Below are 26,109 nucleotides of genomic sequence, written 5' to 3'. Positions count from 1 at the left end.
AATCACACGACAATCGATGCTAATCACAGGGCAAAACAGCCAATCAGTGGGCAATTGGCACAATCAAAACCAATTACGGGCAATTGAAGCCAATCACGCGACAATCGAAAACCAATTACGTGACGATCGAAGCCAATCACACGACAATCGATCACAGTGCAATTGAGACAATTGTAGCCAAACAAAGCACAATCAAGCCTTACAGACAGGAGATAAGATACACAATGGCAGGGGGGAGAATATACGCAATCAATGAACTAGGACGGTGTGGGGAGGATCGGAAGGGGTGGGGGGTGATCAGATACCCCTAAGGGGTAGTTGGGGGTCTAATCTGATGGATAGGAGTGACAGGTGGTGAGAGGGGGTGATAGATGGGTTATTGACGGGTGATAAGTGGGTGTTTACAGGGAAAAACAGATGTAAACAATGGACTGCTGATGTGATCAGGGGGGGGTGTCTCGGAGGGATCTGAAAGGGTGGGTGGGTGATCAGAAGCCCCTAAGGGGCAGTTGGGGGTCTGATCTAATGGGGGGCAGTGACAGGTGGTGACAAGGGATGATTGACAGGTGACTGATAGGTGATTGGCAGCTGATCACTGGGGAGATAGACAGATGCAAGGGAGATAGATAGGTTCAGTATACAGGGGGGGGGGGGGGGTCGGGGGGGAGATCTGAAGGGGTGGGGGTGATCAGATAACCCTAAGGGGTAGTTAGGGGTCTGATCTGATCGATAGGAGTGACAGGTGGTGACAGGGATTGATTGATGGGTGATATGGGGGGTGGTTAGGTAGAAGCTGCGTGCTGCAGGGGGACTTTAAAGACTTGTCATTTCAAACTTCAGCAGTTTTTTAGATAACTTTTTTATGCTATTCTTCATATACAATCAGTAAGCATTACTATTTCAATGCAATTGTAAGCTTAGGGACAACTACCTAGCTTTGATTGATTAAGATATATCTACTTAAAGTTCTTTATACAAGAATAGAACTCTATATACAGTATCATGTTTTAAGGATAAAGCTATATTTGTGTGTACCATACACTGTACAATCTCGAGATAACAATGATTGATGGAAGTTAAAATCTACAGAAGAAGAATTGCTATATTGATATGGACTTGTTTCACTAAAGGAACTTTGAAAATGTATATTGGATGATGGAGAACAACTGGAGAGATGTATATTCCTGTATATATGCTTTATCTATATTTTTTATATCAATATAATTTTATAAAACTCAACAGATGAGTGTTGCATATTTTTTCCAGAGGTAAACCTGTTAACCTATAAATATTCTGTTTATAGTGAGCTACGCACCGACTACCGACTAATTTTGATTATGACGACGTACTAGGCTTGCCTTTTAAGTAGTTAATAATCATTTAAAGCAGATATCGATAAGATATTTGACACCTCCAGTCTCTGATCAATCAGGGAATATGCAAGTATGGGAAAGCCTCCTTCTTGCTGACTGCATGGCAGAGAATTGTCTCTGCATCATGTTCTGTAGCTTCTGCTTTACCAGTTAAAAGCCCCGTTAATGTTGATTTCATGCCTGAACAAGTAGATATGTACTATAGTTATCTGAAGAGGGATAGAAGTGCTTTCTTTGAATTCTAATCCAGACAAAGTACTGAATTTGTGTCAGTTATCTCCTGTCAACAATGGTATTGCTTTTGGTGTTTGAGATATAATCTAAATGTAACTAAACAGTATCTTCTGCCCTGCGATTACCAGAATTAAGACTAGTACATACCTTCAATTTTGATTGTACAATCACTGACCAATTTTTCCACCTCTATGTAGTATGAGAGTTTACCTACACAATCTGTTCATAATATTTAAAATCTACTGGCGCTCATACTACATGAGGTGGTAAAATTGGTCAATCTTTGGCCGATAAAAATCGGAGGTATGTACCATGCTTAACTGTGGGCTGAATCAGAACTTTGCACAGGCCTAGGCAGACTCAGAAGGCTAATAAATGATGAATACCTGATGACATAAGTAATTAATCAGCTGTTAGATAATCAATTATTAACTTTCACAGTCTTATTACCCCTGTGCAGATTTCCAGTCCTGTTCACATTATTACTGTATGAGTATTATTTTTTTAATCTCTACTAGATTCTTTCTTGATTTTTTTTCTCAATCTACAAATACACTAATATACTGTATATATATATATATATATATATATATATATATATATATATATCTGTACTCAGCCCTCAGAGTTTATCAATAATTATCTTGTGAATGGGCCAAGAGGAGAAAAAAAAAGCACTGTGCAGTGTAGAAATAAGGTAGGGGCCAGGAAACATTGTACAGGACTCTCAGGTAGATGTTGACTGAAGTCTAATGAAACATTGCTCTTTTTTTATTATTATAAACCAAGAATAATGATACCTAAAGCTTAATTTATGGTATTTTAAGCTACCAAGTGGCATTAAAACCAAATAGCTTAAAAGTGTACTTCAGGTTATGCTCTTTATCCTACTCCAATTTTTTTTTCAGAAAAACAAATATATGTAACTCTGAGTGAATAAAAACATGTACACATTTTTTTTTTTACAAAACATAACTATACACAGTGGTAAACCACGTTATTTTCTTATTGTTTAAGTGTTTATGTTTTTATCAAATGCAAGTTTTATTATTGTTTCCATTCATCTATGAAGTACCAGCATATTATGCACCTCTGTATATGAAATAAGGCTTTGAATTGCAATATAATTTACACATATATGCTTGTATAGACAAAGAAGCTTTAAGGAAAAAAACTCTTTCATTTGTTATAAATGTCTATGATTGTCCATGAAGATACAAAAAGTTGTAGATGCTCAAATGCACCCACAACGATCCACTACCATACCTGGAATTTTCCCTTGAATTACTTCTGCATTATCATTAAAGTAAAGCATGTTAATAGAAGACATTTTAGACGCAGAGCAACATGGTCCTGTTGGACCTTTAGGATTTGCCTGGTTAATAACATGGCTATGTGGGTACTTCTGTAAATATTCAATACCACATTCTCCAGAACAGTAGTTGGCTTTATATTTCTTTGGTGCAATGACCCAGTCCCATCCAAATAACTCAAAATCTACTGTTAATGGGTAGCGACAGCACATAGTTTCAGATGAATGTTCATTACAGTCAATGCCACTTTCTCTTCTCAACCGTTTTGGTGTGTCTGTTATCTTGACTTCCAGGAATGGAACCTAATAGTAAAACAAAGCAACAAATGTAACCTGTTACGGCTGAAATAAAAGAGAAAGATGTTTGTTAATTTGCATAAAAGCAATAAATGAATACATTTTTTCAAAATACATAAACATGCTTTAGGTTGCATATTTATCTATGTTGTGGAAAGACATGTGTCTTTCAAGTTCCACCTCTTGATCTGCTCTGTACCCTGATCCAAATGGAGGAAAGACATGGATACATATGTTTCCTTAAAAAAAGACCAAAGCGTTACCATCTTATATTTAGCAATCACAGCTGTGAATACCCTTTAGTGCAAGCAATAGGGATGAGCGCCTCTGGTGAAAACAGATTCACAAAATGTGTTGCTTGATACAGTATAGATTTGCCTTCAAAAAGGGTATTTTCATTAAGTGACCAAGAAAGATCTCCCATGATACATCCCTGCAGAATATGCAAATGATCTCTTTATGCCCCTAGAAGCCAGACACACACCAGAACCACTGGTGTAAAGTCTGCCTATAACCTAGAGCCATACTAATCCAAATGTGTGATAAAACAGAGCTGCAGGTAGTCTGCATAGGCACTGCCATAATATGTAAATGTACCACAGACAGAGTCACCTGACATCATGCCACTGCCTGATGCCTATGTAAAAATCCACAACACAAGTCAGAATAGGATACGTGCTCAAACAGCTTCGGTGTGTGTGCACAGATCCTGCACTGACCACGGTGCTGCTTTAAATCAGAGGTCATATTCTTAGGATATCAGAGTTGTTGGGAAGTGTTTCTGTTCTAACGGTTTTGCAAAATACTGCATGGTTGAGAGGAAGCGGCGGAGTTAAAGACCTTTGGGCCCCAATGAGGAATTTGGATGTGGGTCCTCGCCAATTTACTAGCAAACTAGTTTGGAGACCATAATGGTCTTACAGGGCCCCTGCAAAGTGTTTGCAGTGGAGCAATGTGCGGCGCAGTATGTCTAGTCCTTAATCACCTGGGTCGACGAGCTGAGCAGGGATTCGTGTAGGAGAACGGCGAGTGACAGAGAGGAACGGGAGACGCAGTAAGTATATGCTTATACCTCCCTGACCATAGCATATGCTGGATAACACAGAGTCCTTCGGCTCTGGTATCCTTTAAGTATGAGAATAGTCAATTTAAAACATTTTTCAGTAGAAAAATACATATATTTACACAAACCTACACAGTACACTGTACATCAGTCCTGAAAGAGGGATAAATGAGGTAAAAAGAGGGACAGAGGGATCTGTCATGCCAAAACACTCCTCCTTCAGCCTGTGTGTGTGTGTGTGTGGGGGGGGGGGGGGGGCGGGTTCAGGGAGGCGTGAGTGGCCTACTCACTGACTGCATGTGACTGCAAAAAAAGTGCCATGGGCCAGCTAATGTCACTTTTTATGGGGGGAGGGGAGTACTCACCAAAAATATGTACACTATAAGTTTTAGTGCTCAGTCTACATCTTGACTAGAACTGGAGAGGCTATGCAGAGACAAAAGAGGCAAATCCACACATGAATTTGACTGCATTGCCTCTGGACACAAGATGAATCTTCAGTTCTGTTCTGTTCTGGAGGAAGATTGCGAAGATGTAGAGTCCATTTGGGTAAATATTCATGGTGGAAATAAAAGTTGCCAATTGCTTATTGGGGTATGCTACAGACAACCTCATATTAATGAAGCTGCAGAACTGCGATTACTACAGCAGATTGAAAAAGCTGCAAGTAAAAATGAGGTCATAGTTATGGACGACTTCAACTTTCCAGACATTCAACTTTCCAGGCCTTCGACACTGTTCCCCACAAAAGTCTGGTGCAAAAGTTGAGGATGCAAGGACTGGGGAAGAGTCTGTGTTCATGGATAGGGAACTGGCTAATGGACAGAAAACAAGGAGTTGTGGTCAATGGATCGTACTCAAAATGGGAGACTGTTGGCAGTGGGGTCCCACAGGGGTCTGTTCTGGGTCCAGTGCTCTTCAATTTATTTATTAATGACCTAGTAGATGCAGTAGTGAGCAATGTTGCTATTTTTGCAGATGATACAAAATTGTGCAGAATCATCAACTCTCAGGAAGATAGTGTCATATTGCAACAGGATCTGGATAGGATGGCTATATGGGCACATACATGGCAGATGAAATTCAACGTTGACAAATGTAAAGTCATGCATTTTGGACATACTAATGGACTAGCACCATACAAAATAAATGGGATACAGTTGGGGACATCAAACTTGGAGAAGGACTTAGGAGTACTCATTGACAACAAGTTAAATGATCGTACTCAATGCCAAGCAGCTGCAGCTAAAGCTAACAAAATTTTGGGATGCATTAAAAGGGAAATAAAAACTCGAGATGCTAGCATAATATTGCCCCTGTTTAACTCTCTAGTAAGGCCACATCTGGAATATGGAATTCAGTTCTGGGCACCACATTACAAAAAAGATATTGCAGTTTTAGAGCAGGTGCAGAGACGAGCAACAAAATTGATACGTGGGATGGAAGGTCTCACTTATCAAGAAAGGTTAGATAAACTGGGTTTATTTAGTCTAGAGAAAAGACGCCTTAGAGGGGATCTAATTAACATGTATAAATACATCAGAGGGCAATATAATAGCTTGGTGGATGAGCTTTTTGTCCCTAGGCCTTCTCAAAGACTAGAGGACATGATCTGCGCATGGAGGAAAAACGTTTTAGCCATTTATTTAGGAAAGGGTTCTTTACAGTTAGAGTGAATAACCGGTTCAGCACCGCAGTCCGAAAATCTCATGCATCCGAGCAACGTTCACCTCCCATTCATTCGCCTATAACTTTATTGCTACTTATCACAATGAATTGATCTAGATCTTGTTTTTTCCGCCACTAATTAGGCTTTCTTTGGGTGCTACATTTTGCTAAGAATTATTTTTTTCTAAATCCATTTTAACAGGAAGATTAAGAAAGAAATGAAAAAAATTCATTATTTCTCAGTTTTAGGCCATTATAGTTTGAAATTAATATACGCTACCGTAATTAAAACTCATGTATTTTATATGCCCATCTGTCCCGGTTATTACACCGTTTAAACGATGTCCCTATCACAATTTATGGTGCCGATATTTCATTTAGAAATAAAAGTGCATTTTTTCAATTTGCGTCCATCACTATTTATAAGCTTATAATTTTAAATAATATAATAACATACTCTCTTGCCGTGCATATTTAAAAAGTTCAGACCCTTGGGTAACTATTTATGTTGTTTTTTTTTTTTTTTATTGTATTTTTTTATTTAATTTTTAATAAAAAATGTATGTGGGTAATTTTTGGTGTGGGAGGGAAACGGTTTGTTTTACATGTAAAATAATAGTTTTCTTTAATTAAAAATGTATGTGGGTGCAGTTTACTATTTGGCCACAAGATGGCCACAGTGAAAAAATTCCTAGATGCGAACGATTTCGCATCTAGGAACTAAAGATCAGAGAAGTTGTTTCCTGGGGGCAGAAATACCGCACTCTCTGGAGAGAAAGCGTCGGTATTTCTGCGGGGAGGTTAGATCGGTGAATGGGAATTATATTCCCATTCACTGATCGGGGGGCTAGCGGGGGGCGGCAGGTGCGGGCGCGCGCCCGATCGCGCGCACCACGCAGGGGAAGATGCAGTGCCTATCTGGACGAGAAAGCTCGTCCAGATAGGCCGAACTGGTTAAGATGTGGAATGCATTGCCACAGGAAGTCATTATGGCAAACTCTATACCTGCATTTAAAGGGGGCTTAGATGCTTTCCTTGCGTTGAAAGACATCCATGGCTACAATTACTAGGTAATGCCTAATGATGTTGATCCAGGGATTTTATCTGATTGCCATCTGGAGTCGGGAAGGAATTTTTCCCTTTAGGGGCTAATTGGACCATGCCTTGTAAGGGTTTTTTCGCCTTCCTCTGGATCAACAGGGATATGTGAGGGAGCAGGCTGGTGTTGTACTTTATACTGGTTGAACTCGATGGACGGATGTCTTTTTTCAACCAAAATAACTATGTAACTATATGTAACTATGTAAAATTGACTGGGGTATTGAGGCTACCCATCTGGTAAAAGCAGCAGATTTCTGGCAGCACTACAGGACAATAACTTGACTCAAATGGTAACGGAACCAACTAGGGGGAATTCGTTACTGGATCTGATCATTTCTAATAGACCAGATAATGTATCAAATGTGCAGGTTCAAGAACATTTGGGAAATGGTGATCACAACATGATAACGTTTGATCTGGTGACTGATAGGCCACGGGGCAGCGGTACCACTAAAACTATGAATTCTAGAAAAGCAAAGTTCAATCAAACTAGGCAGGCACTAAGTTTGGTGAACTGGGATAATGTACTACAAGGGGAGGACACTGAAGGGAAATGGCAAGCTTTTAAACTTATTCTCAATCAATATTGTAGTAGGTATATCCCATATGAAAACAAAATGTCTAGGAATAAAAAAAGGCCTCTATGGATGAATAAAAAGGTTAGGGATAAAATGAAGAGGAAAACGAATGCCTATAAGGTCTTAAAACACGAGGGGACCGAGGCTGCACTAAGCAATTATAAGGAGTGCAATAAAAATTGTAAAAAAGAAATTAGGCTGGCAAAGATCGAAGCTGAAAATCAAATCGCTAGGGATATCAAATCTAACCCAAAAAAGTTTTACAAGTACATCAACTCTAAAAACAGAAAGGTTGACTGTATAGGACTCCTAAAGGATGAGGGTGGGAACTCAATGGTGGATGACCAAAGTAAGGCAGAGTTATTAAATGCTTTCTTTGCTTCTGTCTTCACAAAGGAAACAGCACTGTTGCAAATTACAGAGGCAGAAGAGTATCAATCTTCTAACTGTAACATTAAATACTTAACGCAGGAAGAAGTGAAGGCAAGACTAAATAAATTAAAAATAGACAAGGCTCCTGGCCCGGATGGCATGCATCCTCGGGTCCTAAGGGAATTAAGTTCAGTTATAGATAAACCCCTTTATCTTATATTTTGTGACTCTCTTCCAACTGGCAGAGTCCCAGTGGATTGGCGTACAGCCCACGTTTTCCCATTATTTAAAAAGGGCAAAAGATCAGATCCAGGAAATTATAGACCTGTAAGCTTAACATCAGTTGTATGCAAACTATTTGAGGGCCTACTAAGAGATACTATACATGACTTCATAGTAGAAAATAATCTTATTTCTCAGCATCAACATGGGTTTACTAAAGACAGGTCCTGTTTGACTAACATGCTCAGCTTATGAGGTAGTGAATGCTAATATGGATATTAGGAATGCTGTAGATGTGATATACTTGGACTTTGCAAAGGCCTTCAACACTGTTCCCCACAAAAGTCTGGTGCAAAAGTTGAGGATGCAAGGACTGGGGAAGAGTCTGTGTGCATGGATAGGGAACTGGCTAATGGACAGAAAACAAACAGTTGTGGTCAATGGATCATACTCAAAATGGGAGACCGTTAGCAGTGGGGTCCCACAGGGGTCTGTACTGGGTCCAGTGCTCTTCAATTTCTTTATTAATGACCTAGTAGATGCAGTAGTGAGCAATGTTGCTATTTTTGTAGATGATACAAAATTGTGCAGAATCATCAACTCTCAGGAAGATAGTGTCATATTGCAACATGATCTGGATAGGATGGCTATATGGGCACATAAATGGCAGATGAAATTCAATGTTGAAAAATGTAAAGTCATGCATTTTGGTCGTACCAATGGTCTAGCACCATACAAAATAAATGGGATACAGTTGGGGACATCAAACTTGGAGAAGGACTTAGGAGTACTCATCGACAACAAGTTAAATAATCGTACTCAATGCCAAGCCGCTGCAGCTAAAGCTAACAAAATTTTGGGATGCATTAAAAGGGAAATAAAAACTTGAGATGCTAGCATAATATTGCCCCTGTTTAATTCTCTAGTAAGGCCACATCTGGAATATGGAATTCAGTTCTGGGCACCACATTACAAAAAAAATATTGCAGTTTTAGAGCAGGTGCAGAGACGAGCAACAAAATTGATACGTGTGATGGAAGGTCTCGCTTACCAAGAAAGGTTAGATAAACTGGGTTTATTTAGTCTAGAGAAAAGACGCCTTAGAGGAGATCTAATTAACATGTATAAATACATCAGATGGCAATATAATAGCTTGTCAGATGAGCTTTTTGTCCCTAGGCCTTCTCAAAGGACTAGAGGACATGATCTGCGCATGGAGGAAAAGTGTTTTAGCCATTTATTTAGGAAAGGGTTCTTTACAGTAAGAGTGATTAAGATGTGGAATGCATTGCCACAGGAAGTCGTTATGGCAAACTCTATACCTGCATTTAAAGGGGGCTTAGATGCTTTCCTTGCGTTGAAAGACATCCATGGCTACAATTACTAGGTAATGCCTAATGATGTTGATCCAGGGATTTTATCTGAATGCCATCTGGAGTCAGCAAGGAATTTTTCCCTTTTGGGGCTAATTGGACCATGCCTTGTAAGGGTTTTTTCACCTTCGGAATATGTGAGGGAGCAGGCTGGAGTTGTACTATGTACTGGTTGAACTCGATGGACATATGTCTTTTTTCAACCAAAATAACTATGTAACTATATGTAACTATGTAACTTGAGGGGGGAGGGGCCAGGCCAGCCAAAGATTGCTACTGTAGGGCTAACTAGAGGGGGCGGTGCTGAGTCCCTGGTGGCATAATAGAGGCGGTGCAAGCCATTGAGCAGACCAGTGATGTGGCACAACGGTATAGGCAGCATTTGGGACTGGAGTAAGTACCTGCAGCAGCTGGCACATACGGGCCCCTCTAGCACACAAGCCCTGGCCTTATGCCAGTTGTGAGGGGCATGTAGGAGGTTGTATTTTGTATATATGTTATGGCCAAAACCTGAAGCTGGTTACTTTGGGATCTGGTGGCCAATTTGAGAAGTGGCCAGCTGAGATATATATATATATATATATATATATATATATATATATATGTATATATATATGTATATATATATGTATATATATATATATATGTATATATATATATATATATATATATATATATATGCCAATATATGAAGAATGCTTCCTTTTTCGGACTTGGGCCGACCAAAATGCTATATACGACCAGGCAAAAAAGATTGTGGGGCAGCACTATGATAGAATATATATTCAGAGGGCTATTTTTTTTTACTCAACTTTTTATTGAGAAGTAATTGCTTGTAACATTATAAACATCACATTGTATAAACGGGGTACAATATAATCAAACATTTCCAGAAATAATGTTTAGAGATACAATGTGCATAATTCCAGGTTATCATATGAGTAAGCATCTAAGTATGTTATTTGAAGTGGGATGGTTGTAGGAATTCAAAGATTCCCAAACATACAACCACACCAATGTCTGATATCACTGGAATATTACAATTAACAGGTAACTTCTCAAAACATTTTCCAAGAATTAAGAAAGAAACATAGAAAGATGAAGAAGGAAGATAAAGAAAAGAGAAGAAGATAAATAAAGGGAAAAGAGAGAAGAGGAAAGAAAGAGCATGTGAGTGTCTGGGCTAACAGCGGACTTAAGAGACTTCAAATACTTCAAACCCCCGGATGTCAACTTAGCCTCATTTTAAGATTTGTATACCTTAAGCTTAACCACTTGAGGGCCGCCCCCAGCCGATGGGCGGCGGCAAAGTCCGGGCCCAAACGACCGCAATACGCCCATCGGCGGGGGCGGCTGCGGGAGTGGCTATGCGGCGATCGCGTCATTCGTGACGCGATCAGCCGCCGGGGACTCGCTCCGCCCACCGCTGGTAGTAACCCGCCGGCCGTTCGGAAGCGCCGGCGGGTTACTAGCACCCGGATCGCCGCTGACACATTGTATAATAGGCTTTGTAATGTATACAAAGCCTATTATACTGGCTGCCTCCTGCCCTGGTGGTCCCAGTGTCCGAGGGACCACCAGGGCAGGCTGCAGCCACCCTAGTCTGCACCCAAGCACACTGATTTCCCCCCCCTGCCCCCTGATCGCCCACAGCACCCCTCAGACCCCCCCTGCCCACCCCCCAGACCACTGTTTGCACACAATCACCCCCCTAATCACCCATCAATCACTCCCTGTCACTATCTGTCAACGCTATTTTTTTTTATCCCCCCCCCCTGCCCACTGCCCCCTCCTGATCACCCCCCCACCCCTCAGATTCTCCCCAGACCCCCCCCAGACCCCCCCCCCCGTGTACTATATGCATCTATCCCCCCTGATCACCTGTCAATCACCCGTCAATCACCCGTCAATCACCCCCTGTCACTGCTACCCATCAATCAGCCCCTAACCTGCCCCTTGCGGGCAATCTGATCACCCACCCACACCAATAGATCGCCCGCAGATCCGACATCAGATCACCTCCCAAGTGCAGTGTTTACATCTCTTCTCTCCTCTAAACACCCACTAATTACCCATCAATCACCCATCAATCACCCCCTATCACCACCTGTCACTGTTACCCATCAGATTAGACCCTAATCTACCCCTTGCGGGCACCCAATCACCCGCCCACACGCTCAGATTGCCCTCAGACCCCCCCTTATCAATTCGCCAGTGCAATATTTACATCTGTTATTCCCTGTAATAACCCACTGATCACCTGTCAATCACCTATCAATCACCCCCTGTCACTGCCACCCATCAATCACCCCCTGTCACTGCCACCAATCAATCAGCCCCTAACCTGCCCCTTGCGGGCAATCTGATCACCCACCCACACCAATAGATCGCCCGCAGATCCGACATCAGATCACCTCCCAAGTGCAGTGTATACATCTCTTCTCTCCTCTAAACACCCACTAATTACCCATCAATCACCCCCTATCACCACCTGTCACTGTTACCCATCAGATTAGACCCTAATCTGCCCCTTGCGGGCACCCAATCACCCGCCCAAATGCTCAGATTGCCCTCAGACCCCCCCCCTTATCAATTCGCCAGTGCAATATTTACATCTGTTATTCCCTGTAATAACCCACTGATCACCTGTCAATCACCTATCAATCACCCCCTGTCACTGCCACCCATCAATCACCCCCTGTCACTGCCACCAATCAATCAGCCCCTAACCTGCCCCTTGCGGGCAATCTGATCACCCACCCACACCAATAGATCGCCCGCAGATCCGACATCAGATCACCTCCCAAGTCCAGTGTATACATCTCTTCTCTCCTCTAAACACCCACTAATTACCCATCAATCACCCCCTATCACCACCTGTCACTGTTACCCATCAGATTAGACCCTAATCTGCCCCTTGCGGGCACCCAATCACCCGCCCACACGCTCAGATTGCCCTCAGACCCCCCCCTTATCAATTCGCCAGTGCAATATTTACATCTGTTATTCCCTGTAATAACCCACTGATCACCTGTCAATCACCTATCAATCACCCCCTGTCACTGCCACCCATCAATCACCCCCTGTCACTGCCACCCATCAATCAGCCCCTAACCTGCCCCTTGCGGGCAATCTGATCACCCACCCACACCAATAGATCGCCCGCAGATCCGACATCAGATCACCTCCCAAGTGCAGTGTTTACATCTCTTCTCTCCTCTAAACACCCACTAATTACCCATCAATCACCCCCTATCACCACCTGTCACGGTTACCCATCAGATTAGACCCTAATCTGCCCCTTGCGGGCACCCAATCACCCGCCCACACCTCAGAACGTCCTCAGACCCCAGCCCTGATCACCTCGCTAGTGCATTGCTTGCATCTATTTCCCCCCTCTAATCACACCTTGAGACACCCATCAATCACCTCCTGTCACCCCCTAGCACACCTACCCATCAGATCAGGCCCTAATTTGCCCTGTGTGGGCTCCTGATCACTCGGCCAAACCCTCAGATCCCCCTCAGACCCCCTTCCGATCACCTCCCCAGTGCATTGATTGCATCTATTTTCCCCTCTAACCGCCCCCTGAGACACCCATCAATCACCTCCTGTCACCCCCCTAGCACTCCTATCCATCAGATTAGGCCCAAAACATCCTGTCATCTAAGAGGCCACCCTGCTTATGACCGGTTCCACAAAATTTGCCCCCTCATAGACCACCTGTCATCAAAATTTGCAGATGCTTATACCCCTGAACAGCCATTTTGAGAAATTTGGTTTCCAGACTACTCACAGTTTTGGGCCCGTAAAATGCCAGGGCAGTATAGGAACCCCACAAGTGACCCCATTTTAGAAAGAAGACACCCCAAGGTATTCTGTTAGGTGTATAGAGTTCATAGAAGATTTTATTTTTTGTCAAAAGTTAGCGGAAATTGGATTTTTATTGTTTTTTTCACAAAGTGTCATTTTTCACTAACTTGTGACAAAAAATAAAATCTTCTATGAACTCACCATACCCCTAATATTTCTCCCACCCAGCATGGTTATATGTAAAAATACACCCCAAAACACATTATACTACTTCTTCTGAGTACGGCGATACCACATGTGTGACACTTTTTTGCAGCCTAACTGTGCTAAGGGGCCCAAAGTCCAATGAGTACCTTTAGGATTTCACAGGTCATTTTGAGACATTTGGGTTCAAGACTACTCCTCACAGTTTAGGGCCCCTAAATTGCCAGGGCAGTATAGGAACCCCACAAGTGACCCCATTTTAGAAAGAAGACACCCCAAGGTATTCTGTTAGGTGTATGATGAGTTCATAGAAGATTTTATTTTTTGTCACAAGTTAGCGGAAATTGATATGTATTGTTTTTTTTTTCACAAAGTGTCATTTTCCGCTAACTTGTGACAAAAAAAAAATCTTATATGAACTCACCATACTCCTAACAGAATACCTTGGGGTGTCTTCTTTCTAAAATGGGGTCACTTGTGGGGTTCCTATACTGCCCTGGCATTTTAGGGGCCCTAAACCGTGAGCAGTAGTCTAGAATCCAAATGCCTCAAAATGACCTGTGAATAGGACGTTAGGCCCCTTAGCGCACCTAGGTTGCAAAAAAGTGTCACACGTGGTATCGCCGTACTCAGAAGAAGTAGTATATTGTGTTTTGGGGTGTATTTTTACACATACCCATGCTGGGTGGGAGAAATCTCTCTGTAAATGGACAATTGTGTGTAAAAAAAATCAAACAATTGTCATTTACAGAGATATTTCTCCCACCCAGCATGGGTATGTGTAAAAATACACTCCAAAACACATTATACTACTTCTCCTGAGTACGGCGGTACCACATGTGTGGCACTTTTTTGCACCCTAAGTGCGCTAAGAGGCCCAAAGTCCAATGAGTACCTTTAGGATTTCACAGGTCATTTTGCGACATTTGGTTTCAAGACTACTCCTCACGGTTTAGGGCCCCTAAAATGCCAGGGCAGTATAGGAACCCCACAAATGACCCCATTTTAGAAAGAAGACACCCCAAGGTATTCCGTTAGGAGTATGGTGAGTTCATAGAAGATTTTATTTTTTGTCACAAGTTAGCGGAAAATGACACTTTGTGAAAAAAAACAATTAAAATCAATTTCCGCTAACTTGTGACAAAAAAAAAATCTTCTATGAACTCACCATCCTCCTAACGGAATACCTTGGGGTGTCTTCTTTCTAAAATGGGGTAATTTGTGGGGTTCCTATACTGTCCTGGCATTTTAGGGGCCCTAAACCGTGAGGAGTAGTCTTGAAACGAAATTTCTCAAAATGACCTGTGAAATCCTAAAGGTACTCATTGAACTTTGGGCCCCTTAGCGCAGTTAGGGTGCAAAAAAGTGCCACACATGTGGTATCGCCGTACTCAGGAGAAGTAGTATAATGTGTTTTGGGGTATATTTTTCCACATACCCATGCTGAGTGGGAGAAATATCTCTATAAATAGACAATTGTGTGTAAAAAAAAATTAAACAATTGTCATTTACGGAGATATTTCTCCCACCCAGCATGGGTATGTGTAAAAATACACCCCAAAACACATTATACTACTTCTCCTGAGTACGGCAATACCACATGTGTGGCACTTTTTTGCAGCCTAACTGCGCTAAGGGGCCAAAAGTCCAATGAGCATCTTTAGGCTTTACAGGGGTGCTTACAATTAGGCACCCCCCAAAATGCCAGGACAGTGAACACACCCCACAAATGACCCCATTTTGGAAAGTAGACACTTCAAGGTATTCAGAGAGGAGCATAGTGAGTCTGTGGCAGATTTCATTTTTTTTTTGTCGCAAGTTAGAAGAAATGGAAACTTTTTTTTTTCTTTTTTTTGTCAGAAAGTGTCATTTTCCGCTAACTTGTGACAAAAAATAAAATCTATGAACTCACCATGCCTCTCACTGAATACTTTGGGATGTCTTCTTTCCAAAATGGGGTCATTTGGGGGGTATTTGTACTATCCTGAAACCTGACAGGGGCGCAGAAAAGTCAGAGATGCTTGAAAATGGGAAAATTCACTTTTGGCACCATAGTTTGTAAACGCTATAACTTTTACCCAATCCAATAAATATACACTGAATGGTTTTTTTTTATCAAAGACATGTAGCAGAATGACTTTCGCGCTCAAATGTATAGGAAATTTTACTTTATTTGAAAAATGTCAGCACAGCAAGTTAAAAAAGTCATTTTTTTGCCAAAATTCATGTCTTTTTTGATGAATATAATAAAAACTAAAACTCGCAGCAGCAATCAAATAGCAGCAAAAGAAAGCTGTATTAGTGACAAGAAAAGGAGGTAAAATTCCTTTAGGTGGTAGGTTGTATGACCGAGCAATAAACCGTGAAAGCTGCAGTGGTCTGAATGGAGAAAAAGGCTCTGGTCCTTAAGGGGCGAAAAGACTGTGGTCCTCAAGTGGTAAACCTAAGAACAGAGGGGAATGTTCCTATCAGGGCACTTTCTAGGCTAAAATGCACCCAGGGCGAGAGTGTAAAAATTGTGCCCCCCCCCCCCGTGCCGGAGCCAGGTATAGGTGCCTGCAGTATAGGTTAGCTAGGTCTAGTTGCACTCAGTATAGGTAGTGGGCTATATAGGTCCCCCCAGTATAGGTAGCCAGGCATAGGTGCTCCAGTATAGGTAGTGGGCTATAGGTCCCCCCAGTATAGGTAACCAGGCATAAGTGCCCCAGTATAATTGCCCCCAGTACAGGTATCCAGTATAGTTGCCCCCATTATAGGTTAGATAGGCAGTTGCCCCTGGTATAGATTAGATAGGTAGGTGCCCCAGTACAGGTTAGCTAGGTGGGCGCCTCTAATATAGGTAACCAGAATAGTTGCCCCCAGCATAGGTTAGATAGGTAGGTGACCCCAGTATAGGTTAGATAGGTAGGTTCCCCCAGTATAGTTTATATAGGTAGCTTCCCCCAGTATAGGCTAGGTAGGTAGGTGCCCGCAGTATAGGCTAAGTAGGTAGGTTTCCCCAGTATAGGTTATATAGGTAGGTGCCCCCAGTATAGTTTAGATAGGTAGCTTCCCCCAGTATAAGTTAGGTAGGTAGGTGCCCCCCCCCCTCATAATGGAGGGGGGAGCCGCAGCCGGGGAGGGCAGCCCAACCTCTCCCTTCCTTCCTCTCCACGGGCCGCCCTCCATGCTCCCCTCTCGGACTGCAGAGTAATTAGCGCAGGGAAGCGCTGTATACAGCTACTCACCTCCCTGGTTCCAATCGCCGCTCACTCGCCGCCGGTCTTCTCCTCTCTGTATAGACGCTGATACACACGCCGCTTCCTGCTAAACAGGAAGCAGCGTGTGTATCAGCGGCTATGCAGAGAGGAGACCGGCGGTGAGTGAGCGGCGAACCAAGGAGGTGAGTACAGGGGAGGACTGGGACCTTTTGGCCTAGGGGGAAACACAAACTAGAGGCCCATTATCATGGCAGCCCCAGCCCAAATGACATCACACATGCACCCCATGTCGTATATGCCAGTAGCCACGTGGAGCACCAATGCGGAAATACAGAAAGAACACTCTAGGGACAGCGTGACAGGTAAAGTACATGCATGAAGGATGGCACATAATACATTTGGAGGGACAACAGCCAGGGTTTACATCATGTCTATCATTTGTGGTTATCGCATGCCGTGATTATCATACCTGACAACCACATTGGCCCGAGATTTCCCAACATCTCAGAGTGATACATTCAACCTATTTCCACCCAAAATTTGTATCCGATTCAATAATATCAAAACGGATGGTTGATCGGCTGTCAAGTCAATAGATGTATGGCCACCTTAATTCCCCCAAGCGCATTCCTGCCCCCCCCCCCACTTGTGACCTCCCCTTCGCTACCATCTCTACTAACCCTCAAATATGCCCCTCTTCCACCTCGGATATCCCCTCCCCCTTTACCAGACACATCCTTACTGATATTCCTGCTGGCACCATCATCCCTGTCTCTTTAATGCTAATTTCCAAAGTTTCGGTATCCCTCCTTCCATAACACTTCTCACTCCCTCACCAGGATTGCACTTTTAGGCTGCTTTCACATTAGGACGTTGTGTTTGGGGCTACGTTAAGGTGGCACAACGTGCCCCTAGCGCAACGCATGGTGGTGTTGAAGTTGGACGTTATAAAGAGCCGCGTTATGCGTCTCTTGGTGCGCCGTTTTCATTCCATACTGATAGAACGAAAACAGTGCATGCATCAAATTATAAAAAAAACATTACTGAGCATGTGCAAACAGTCTTAACGCAGCTAACTACGAGTATAACGCACAGCATGCTGCACTTTAATTTAATGTGCAGCGTTATACTCCAATGCAACGTGTGCACTGTAAACAGCCCATTGATTTTTCATTGCTGTGAGTTGTTCTGCGTTGCGGGCTGCTGTAACGTGGAAGTCTAACGTCCCACTGTGTAAGAAGCCTTACTTAGCTTTCCTGTATGACAAGAAGACACAGACACCCAGCACTGGGGGAAGGGGGGAAACAAAGGTGAATGAGGGAGAACTGGTGCCCACCAAGAGTGTGTCTGAGCGTTTTTCAAATCGACAGTGATTTGGAAAGCGATTGGCTAATATTACCCTATGAGGGCCCTTTTCCACTAGCAATTGCTAGCGTTAGCGCTAAATGCTAGCGATTGCGATTCAGCAAAATACTTTTTTTTTCCCGACTATTGCGTTTGTGGTTTTGCTATGCACTGCAGGGCATAGCAAAATCGCGGCAATAATCGCTCTGCCGCGCGATCGTGTTTTGTTAAAATCGAATCACGGTAGTGGAAATAACCTACCGCAATTCCTATGTTATTTAGCAAACCCTAGCGATTTTAAAATCGCTAGCGGTTTGCGATTTTGCGATTCAGCAAACGCAATCGCTCTAGTGGAAAAGGGCCCTGAGTGTGTTCTCACAGCAGCGTTGTGATTTTTTTCAAAATCGCAAACACACTGCATGAAGCATTTTTTGGAGTGACTCATTCAAAAATCACTCTGAGGGCCCTTTTCCACTAGCAATCGCTAGCGTTCACGCTGAACGCTAGCGATTGCTGAATCGCAATTACCGGCGATTCCCCGACGTTCGCGGCCGCGATTTTGCTATGCTATGCACTGCATAGCAAAATCGCGGCAATTATCGCTCCGCCGCGCGTTCGCGTTCCCGGCAAAAACGAATCGCGGTAGTGGAAATGACCTACCGCAATTCCCATGTTAAAAAGCAAACCGTAGCGATTGTAAAATCGCTAGCGGTTTGCGTTTTTGCGATTCAGCCAGCGCAAACGCGCTGGTGGAAAAGGGCCCTGAAAATCGCTTCACAAAATCACACTCACAAATTGCTAGCAATTGCTATTGTGATTTTGGCGTGCACTAGCCCAGAGAGAGGAGGAGTGGAGAGAGAATGAGAATAGCCTGAGAAGGAGTAGAGACCTTATCTGTATTGCAGTCCCACATCAGACAGGCTACTTGCCTGTAATTTGACTCCTGTCCCTGCCAGTCTCTCACACAAGTCAGAAAGCAGCCCTGGAGTCTAGGGACTGTCAAAAACTTTTCAACTTGTTTAACACCTTATCCACACATGCAGTCATAACATAGGGGAGAGACCAGACAGATTTTTGCCCACGGACCCTCCAGGCAAGCTCTGCATCATGCTGTGTAAATTTACCAACTTGCCTGCCCTCCAGTTGCACTTTTGCCTTACAACAAACCTGAATACACCAGACCTGCCCTAAATCACTGAATGAAAGGCGGCCTGGGGGAGATTTCCCCCCTTCCCCCTTGACCAGTCCGCCCCTGTAGTAGCTGTATACAGTGCTTCCCTGTGCTTATTACTCTGCAGTCGCCCGGGGAGAGGGAGGGAGAGGTCAAGCGCCCTCTCTCCATCTGCGCTCAAGGCTGCCGCACGGCTGCACGGCCCCTAGAAACGGGCCTGGTTCCCATATCTTATTAAAGAGAATCTGTACTCTAAAATTTTTACAGCAAAAAGCATACCATTCTATTCATTATGTTCACCTGGGCCCCTCTGTGCTGTTTCTGCCACTCTCTGCTGCAATCCTGGTTTGTAATTAACAGTTTTAGGCAGTGTTTACAAACAAACTAACCAGCTTGTAATAGGCTCACATAAGCAGAGTGTGTGAGTCGTACAGAGGCTGCGGGGGGCCTGCAGACGGTGTGTATCGCTTCTATCCAATCACAAGCAGCCCTGCACATTCCACACATTCCATCCTTTGCCCGACAGAGCCCACAGAAGAAAACAGATTAGATCATATAACAGAGATAACACAGCCACTGTGCAATTAGGAAAGGCTGCAGTAAGCCAGACCACATTAAAACAGGCAAAGGAACTTATAGGATAGAAGAACTAAGGCTGAAGTCTCTTTAAACTTATGCATATTATCAGATAATTGGTCTGAAAGATATTCTAATTTATAGACATTTGCTACCTTAACTAGGAATTCCTGTTTCGTAGGACAATTGGGATCCTTCCAATGAAGAGCAATCAAACATCTGGCAGCTGTCAAATAGTGGTTCACCAATCTTTGGATATGTGCTCTAATTTTTGGAATAGGCTTACCTAGAGCACATATCCAAGGATATTTAGGAATCTCTATATCAATCTGAGTGTGGATAAGGTCAACAATCATAGACCAATAATCTTGTATTTGAGGACAACTCCAAAACAAATGGTGCATAGAGCCAATTTGACCACATGCTCACCAACATAGTGGGGAGACTGTTGGATAACATTTGTGCAAACGTTCTGGAGTTCTGTACCACAGCATTAAAATGTTATATATGTTCTCCTTTGTAGTTACACATAGCGAAGTTTTGGCTATATTAGACCAGATCTTTTCCCATTCCTCAAAAGAAGTGGTTGTGTTACACATATCGTCCCAATATTTCATATAGCTTAACTGAAAGTCTGATGAATCCTTAGTGGGGTTATTGACACATGTATAAAGCTGTGAAGTAATACCTTTGGAGGTAGAGCCCATCTCCCAGATACAATCAAAATCCGATTTAGCAGGAATAATCAAAGTAGGGGATATTGAGTTAAGAAAGCTTTGAATTTGCTGATACTGCAAAAAATGAGAGTCATTTAAATGTAGCCAGTCTTTCAAAACTTCAAAAGCGTATAGGCGGTTAGTGAAAGGGTCCAAAACATCCTCAATCCAAAGAACATGGTTAACTTTCCAGTGATGAAAAGAAAGATCTGACAGTCCCGGTAAGAACCTTGGGTTACCAAACAGTGGCTGAAGACTCGTGTCCTTTGGAAATAAAGTCATGGTTCTATGCAAACGGTTCCATAGCTTTAGGTTGACTGTGATTGATGTAAGTATTTTAGTGCCCAGAGGAACAGTTCTATTTGAGTAGTGTAGAGCCGAACTAGGGTGCCAAGGTGCAAATTGTAGAAATTCTATTTGAGCCCATGGAGCATGAGGGGTTCTAGAGACCCAGGCTAGCATCTGCCTTAGCTGACCTGCTATGTAATAATTATATATATTTGGGACTGACAGACCTCCAAATTGCCTTTGAATTATAAGGGTGCATCTAGCTATCCTTGGAGGTCTGTGGTGCCAAATAAAATGAAATAGCTTCTTCTGTAGAGGCAAGAAGGTAGCATGTGGAATCCATAAAGGCATAACAGACATTAAGTAGACCAACTTAGGTAAAGAGTTCATTTTAAATGACGTCATTCTGCCTATCCATGAAATGGAGAAAGAGTCCCACTTCTGTAGATTCTTGCTAATCTGTTGGATCATTGGAATAATATTTAGCTGTATTGCCTCCCTGGTGTTTCGAGGAATAAGGACCCCTAAAAATTTTAGAGAGTCTAGTTGTATCTTATATGTATAGTTATCCTTTAATGATGCTGCTTCTGCAGAAGTTAGAAAGGTAAAACCTCTGATTTTGAGTTATATATTTTATAATTTGAATAGTGCCCACATTCACTTAACTCTCTTTGTAAAACTGGTAGCAAAAGCAAGGGTTTAGACAATGATAAAAGCACATCGTCTGCGAACAATGATAATTTATAGGCAGTATCACCATGATCTATCCCTGATATGTCAGGGTTGCCCCTTATCCTAGCAACCAGAGGCTCTATGGATAATGCAAATAATAAAGGGGACAAGGGGCAACCCTGACACGTTCCATTTGAAATAGAGAAGTAATCATGTGGCTGGCTCTCTACAGTCTGAAAACTAGTATGAGTTTTATTCATGTGTGAACCAGCCCTTAGGTTTAGTTTTCTACACAGAAAGTACTTACATGTATCTGCAGATGTCTTCTCTAGAGATGTTGCAAACCTCCGATTTTCGTTTCGCGAACCCCGTTCGCGACCTTCCGCGGAAGGTTCGGTTCGCACAAACGTTCGCGAACCGCAATAGACTTCAATGGGGAGGCGAACTTGGAAAACTAGAAACACTTATGCTGGCCAGAAAAGTGATGGAAAAGATGTTTCAATGTGTCTAACACCTGGACCCCCAGGTAAGGGAGTGGGATACATGCCAAAAGTCTCGGGGAAAAATCTGGATTTGACGCAAATCAGCGTTTTAAGGGCAGAAATCACATTGAATGCTAAATTACCGGCCAAAAGTGCTTTAACACGTTTTGCATGTGTATACATCAATCAGGTAGTGTAATTAGTGTACTGTTTCACACTGACACACCAAACTCACTGTGTAACGCACCGCAAACAGCTGTTTGTGTAGTGACGGCCGTGATGGACTGGTGTGCACCATGGCGAGAGTCTTCCTCACTCAGTGATGTCTGGTTAGGTAATGTTTGTCTGCCTTATGAACTTTCGATAGTTCTTTCTCTACCATTGTTAAAGCTTACATCTATTTTTTTAGATTACATTTTTTACTTACTGTCCAGTACCTGCAACTAGAATCTATTATTGAGGGCAAGTCTGCCATTGTGACCACTGACCATGGGTAACGGCCGGAGAATCCTTCCTGGTGTGATTCCGGTCCGGAGTTGTAGTCTAACAAATGGCTACCACCACACATCCAGGCAAGGAGGACAGCAGGCATGGCATGCCCGCCCCGAGGTAGTGACCAAAAATAACAATACAGGACTCAGGAGGACTTTTGAGGCCCTAATGTAATGAATGTACTTTAAATCCTATAACAAGAATCAGTTATGGAGGGCAAGTCTGATGGTGCCTTCACTGCAATTCACCAGGTTGGTCTCCGGCGAGAATCTGTTATGGAGGTCAAGTCTGCCATTGTGACCACTGACCATGGGTAATGGCCGGGGAATCCTTCCTGGTCTGATTCCGGTACGGAGTTGTAGCCTAACAAACGGCTACCACCACACATCCAGGCAAGGAGGGCAGCAGGCATGGCATGCCCGCCCCTGAGGTAGTGACCAAAAATAACAATACAGGACTCAGGAGGACTTTTGATGCCCTAATGTAATGAATCTACTTTAAATCCTTTAACGAGAATCAGTTATGGAGGGAAATTCTGCCATCTATTCAAGTGAAAGGTATGTACTGACGGCCAGGTATATTACAATGTGCAGTCACAGATGCAGTGAAAGGTATGCAGTGACTGCAAACAGCCGTTTGTGTAGAGACGGCCGTGCTGGACTGGTGCGCACCATGACGATAGTGCAGGTGATGGTGGCTTTACAGCCCATATGGTCACCCGGCTGATGTAGCTGAATGACAGAACAGTGACTGTCCAGCTGATCAAATTTGGTCTGACCACAATGAAGCAACGACCTTATTATCTTTGGTGTGCCACCCCCACCCGAGACACTCATATAGCCGGCGGTCATTGCTTCATTGTGATACGCAAGCCCCTTCACCGCGGCAAGGTAATGATCACGAAGGGGGATGGGCACATGTACATGCCTTTTGTTTTTTTGTTGCAGCCGCCCGCAGTGCAGCCAGAAAAATTAGGCAGGCATGTACACGCACCAGAAAAATTAGTATAGCGGCTGCTGCTAGCAGTGGCCTTAAAAATTCAGGAATCCGCCTAGAGTCCTGGACCCTGTTGGTGGTGGCGGAGAAGGCAGTCAAGCGGCCTGCAGGTAGAGACGCTGTGTGTGGGGACTGACTTAGTCTTCGGTCGGGCAGTAGCCCTCCGGGATCCATGCCTCATTCATTTTGATAAAGGTGAGGTACTGAACACTTTCGTGACTTAGGCGACTTCTCTTCTCAGTGACAATGCCTCCAGCTGCACTGAAGGTCCTTTCTGACAGGACACTTGCGGCAGGGCAAGAGAGAAGTTGGATGGCAAATTGGGACAGCTCTGGCCACAGGTCAAGCCTGCGCACCCAGTAGACCAAGGGTTCATCGTCGCTGCTCGCAGTGTCTACATCCACAGTTAAGGCCAGGTAGTCGGCTACCTGCCGGTCCAGGCATTGGTGGAGGGTGCATCCGGAAGGGCTACAGCGAGGCGTTGGACTAAAGAATGCCCGCATGTCCGACATCACCATGAGATCGCTGGAGCGTCCTGTCCTTGCCTGCGTGGACATGGGAGGAGGAGGATTACTGCCAGTGGTACCTTTATTGCATTGTGCTGTCACATCACCATTAAACGCATTGTAAAGCATCATTGCCAGCTTGTTCTGCAAGTGCTGCATCCTTTCCGCCTTCTGTTGAGTTGGTAACAGGTCCGCCACTTTGTGCCTGTACCGAGGGTCTAGTAGCGTGGCCACCCAGTGCAGGTCATTCCCCTTGAGTTTTTTTATACGGGGGTCCCTCAACAGGCTGGACAACATGAAAGAGGCCATCTGTGTCGGATCCAGACGTACTCTCCATCTCCTCTTGCTCTTCCTGAGTGACGTCACGCAAGTCCTCTTCCTCCCCCCAGCCACGAACAATACCACAGGAACGTGGAGCAGCACAATCCCCCTGTGACGGCTGCTGCGGTTGTTCTTCTGCCGCCGCCTCTTCCTCCTCCACAGAAACATCTTCCTCATCATCATCCGATTCTGACTCCTCTTCTTACCCACACAACTCCTCTTCTTCCTCCTCTTCCCCCCTCTGTGCTGCCGCAGGTGTTGAGGAAACATCTGGTTCGGATGAAAATTGCTCCCACGACTCCTCCTGCCATAACTGCTGTTCTTCACGCTCCTCCACAGCTTTATCCACCACTCTACGCACGGCACGCTCCAGGAAGTAAGCGTAGGGGATCAAGTTGCTGATGGTGCCTTCAGCGTGACTCACCAGGTTGGTCACCTCCTCAAACAGCCGCATGAGCCTGCATGCATTTTGCATCAGTGTCCAGTTCGGTGGCCAGAACATCCCCATCTTCCCAGATTGTGTCCTTCTACTGTAATTGTACATGTAATGGGTGACGGCTTTCTCCTGGTCTAGCAGGCGAGAGAACATGAGCAGCGTCGAATTCCAGCGAGTCGGACTATCGCATATCAAGCGTCTCACCGGCAAATTGTTTCTCTGCTGAATGTCCGCAAAGCTTGACATGGCCGTGTAAGACCGCCTGAAATGCCCACACAACTTCCTGGCCTGCTTCAGGACATCCTCTAAGCCTGGGTACTTTGACACAAATCTTTGCACGACCAGATTCAGCACATGTGCCATGCAGGGTACATGTGTCAGCTTTCCCAAATTCAAAGCGGAAAGGAGATTGCTGCCATTGTCACACACCACGTTGCCGATCTCCAGCTGGTGCGGAGTCAGCCATTGTTCCACCCCTTTGTTAAGAGCATTCAGGAGAGCTGGTCCAGTGTGACTCTCCGCTTTGAGGCAATACATGTCTAAAATGGCGTGATACCATCGTACCTGGTATGCAGCGTAGGCTCTGGGGAGATGGGGCTGTGTAGCTGGAGAGGAGGAGATGGCAGCACCACTAGAGTTGAACTGCCACTCAGCCAAGGAGGAGGAGGAGGATGACAGTGAAGAGGATGTAGCAGGAGGAGAAGGAGAGGAGGTGGCAGGAGGCCTGCCGGCAAGCCGTGGAGGTGTCACAAGGTGGTCCGCTGCGCAGCCACGTACTCCCTGCTTGCCATCGGTCACCAGGTTGACCCAATGGGCTGTGTATGTAATGTAGCGGCCCTGCCCTTGCTTGGCAGACCAGGCATCCGTGGTCAGGTGGACCCATGACCCAACGCTCTTCGCAACAGATGACACCACTTGCCTCTCAACTGCATGGTACAGTTTGGGTATGGCCTTTATTGAAAAATAATTGCAGCCTGGTATCTTCCACTGCATTGTCCCAATGGCCACAAATTTACGGAAAGCCTCTGACTCCACCAGCTTGTATGGTAATAGCTGGCGAGCTAATAGTTCAGCTACGCCAGCTGTCAGACGCCGGGCAAGAGGGTGACTGGCAGAAATTGGCTTCTTCCGCTCAAAGACTTCCTTCACAGACACCTGGCTGCTGTGGGCAGAGGAGCAGGAACCGCTCAAGGGCAGAGATGGTGTGGAGGAGGGTGGCTGTGAAGGTGCAAGGGAGGAAGCGGCTGAAGACGCTGCACCTGAAGGAGGAAGGAGAGGCGGAGGGTGGCTTGTCTTTTG

At 44.2% G+C, this 26,109-nt stretch overlaps 1 protein-coding gene across 1 annotated transcript in view; it reads right to left on the bottom strand.

Annotated features, from left to right (window-relative positions):
• Positions 1-2,230: 2,230 nt before the first annotated feature.
• Positions 2,231-26,109, bottom strand: part of LOC137525728 (growth/differentiation factor 8-like) — a 123,619-nt gene continuing 99,740 nt past the window's right edge. Inside the window, exon 3 of the mRNA XM_068246907.1 lies at positions 2,231-3,222. Within this exon, the coding sequence (XP_068103008.1) occupies positions 2,842-3,222 (381 nt within the window). The 3' untranslated portion in view covers positions 2,231-2,841. The remainder of the gene's footprint in view (positions 3,223-26,109) is intronic.

This window comes from Hyperolius riggenbachi, chromosome 7 (genome assembly GCF_040937935.1).
Source record: "Hyperolius riggenbachi isolate aHypRig1 chromosome 7, aHypRig1.pri, whole genome shotgun sequence".
Classification (NCBI taxonomy): domain Eukaryota; kingdom Metazoa; phylum Chordata; class Amphibia; order Anura; family Hyperoliidae; genus Hyperolius; species Hyperolius riggenbachi.
Note: the sequence above shows the minus strand (reverse complement) of the source record. Positions and strands in the feature narration are given on the sequence as shown.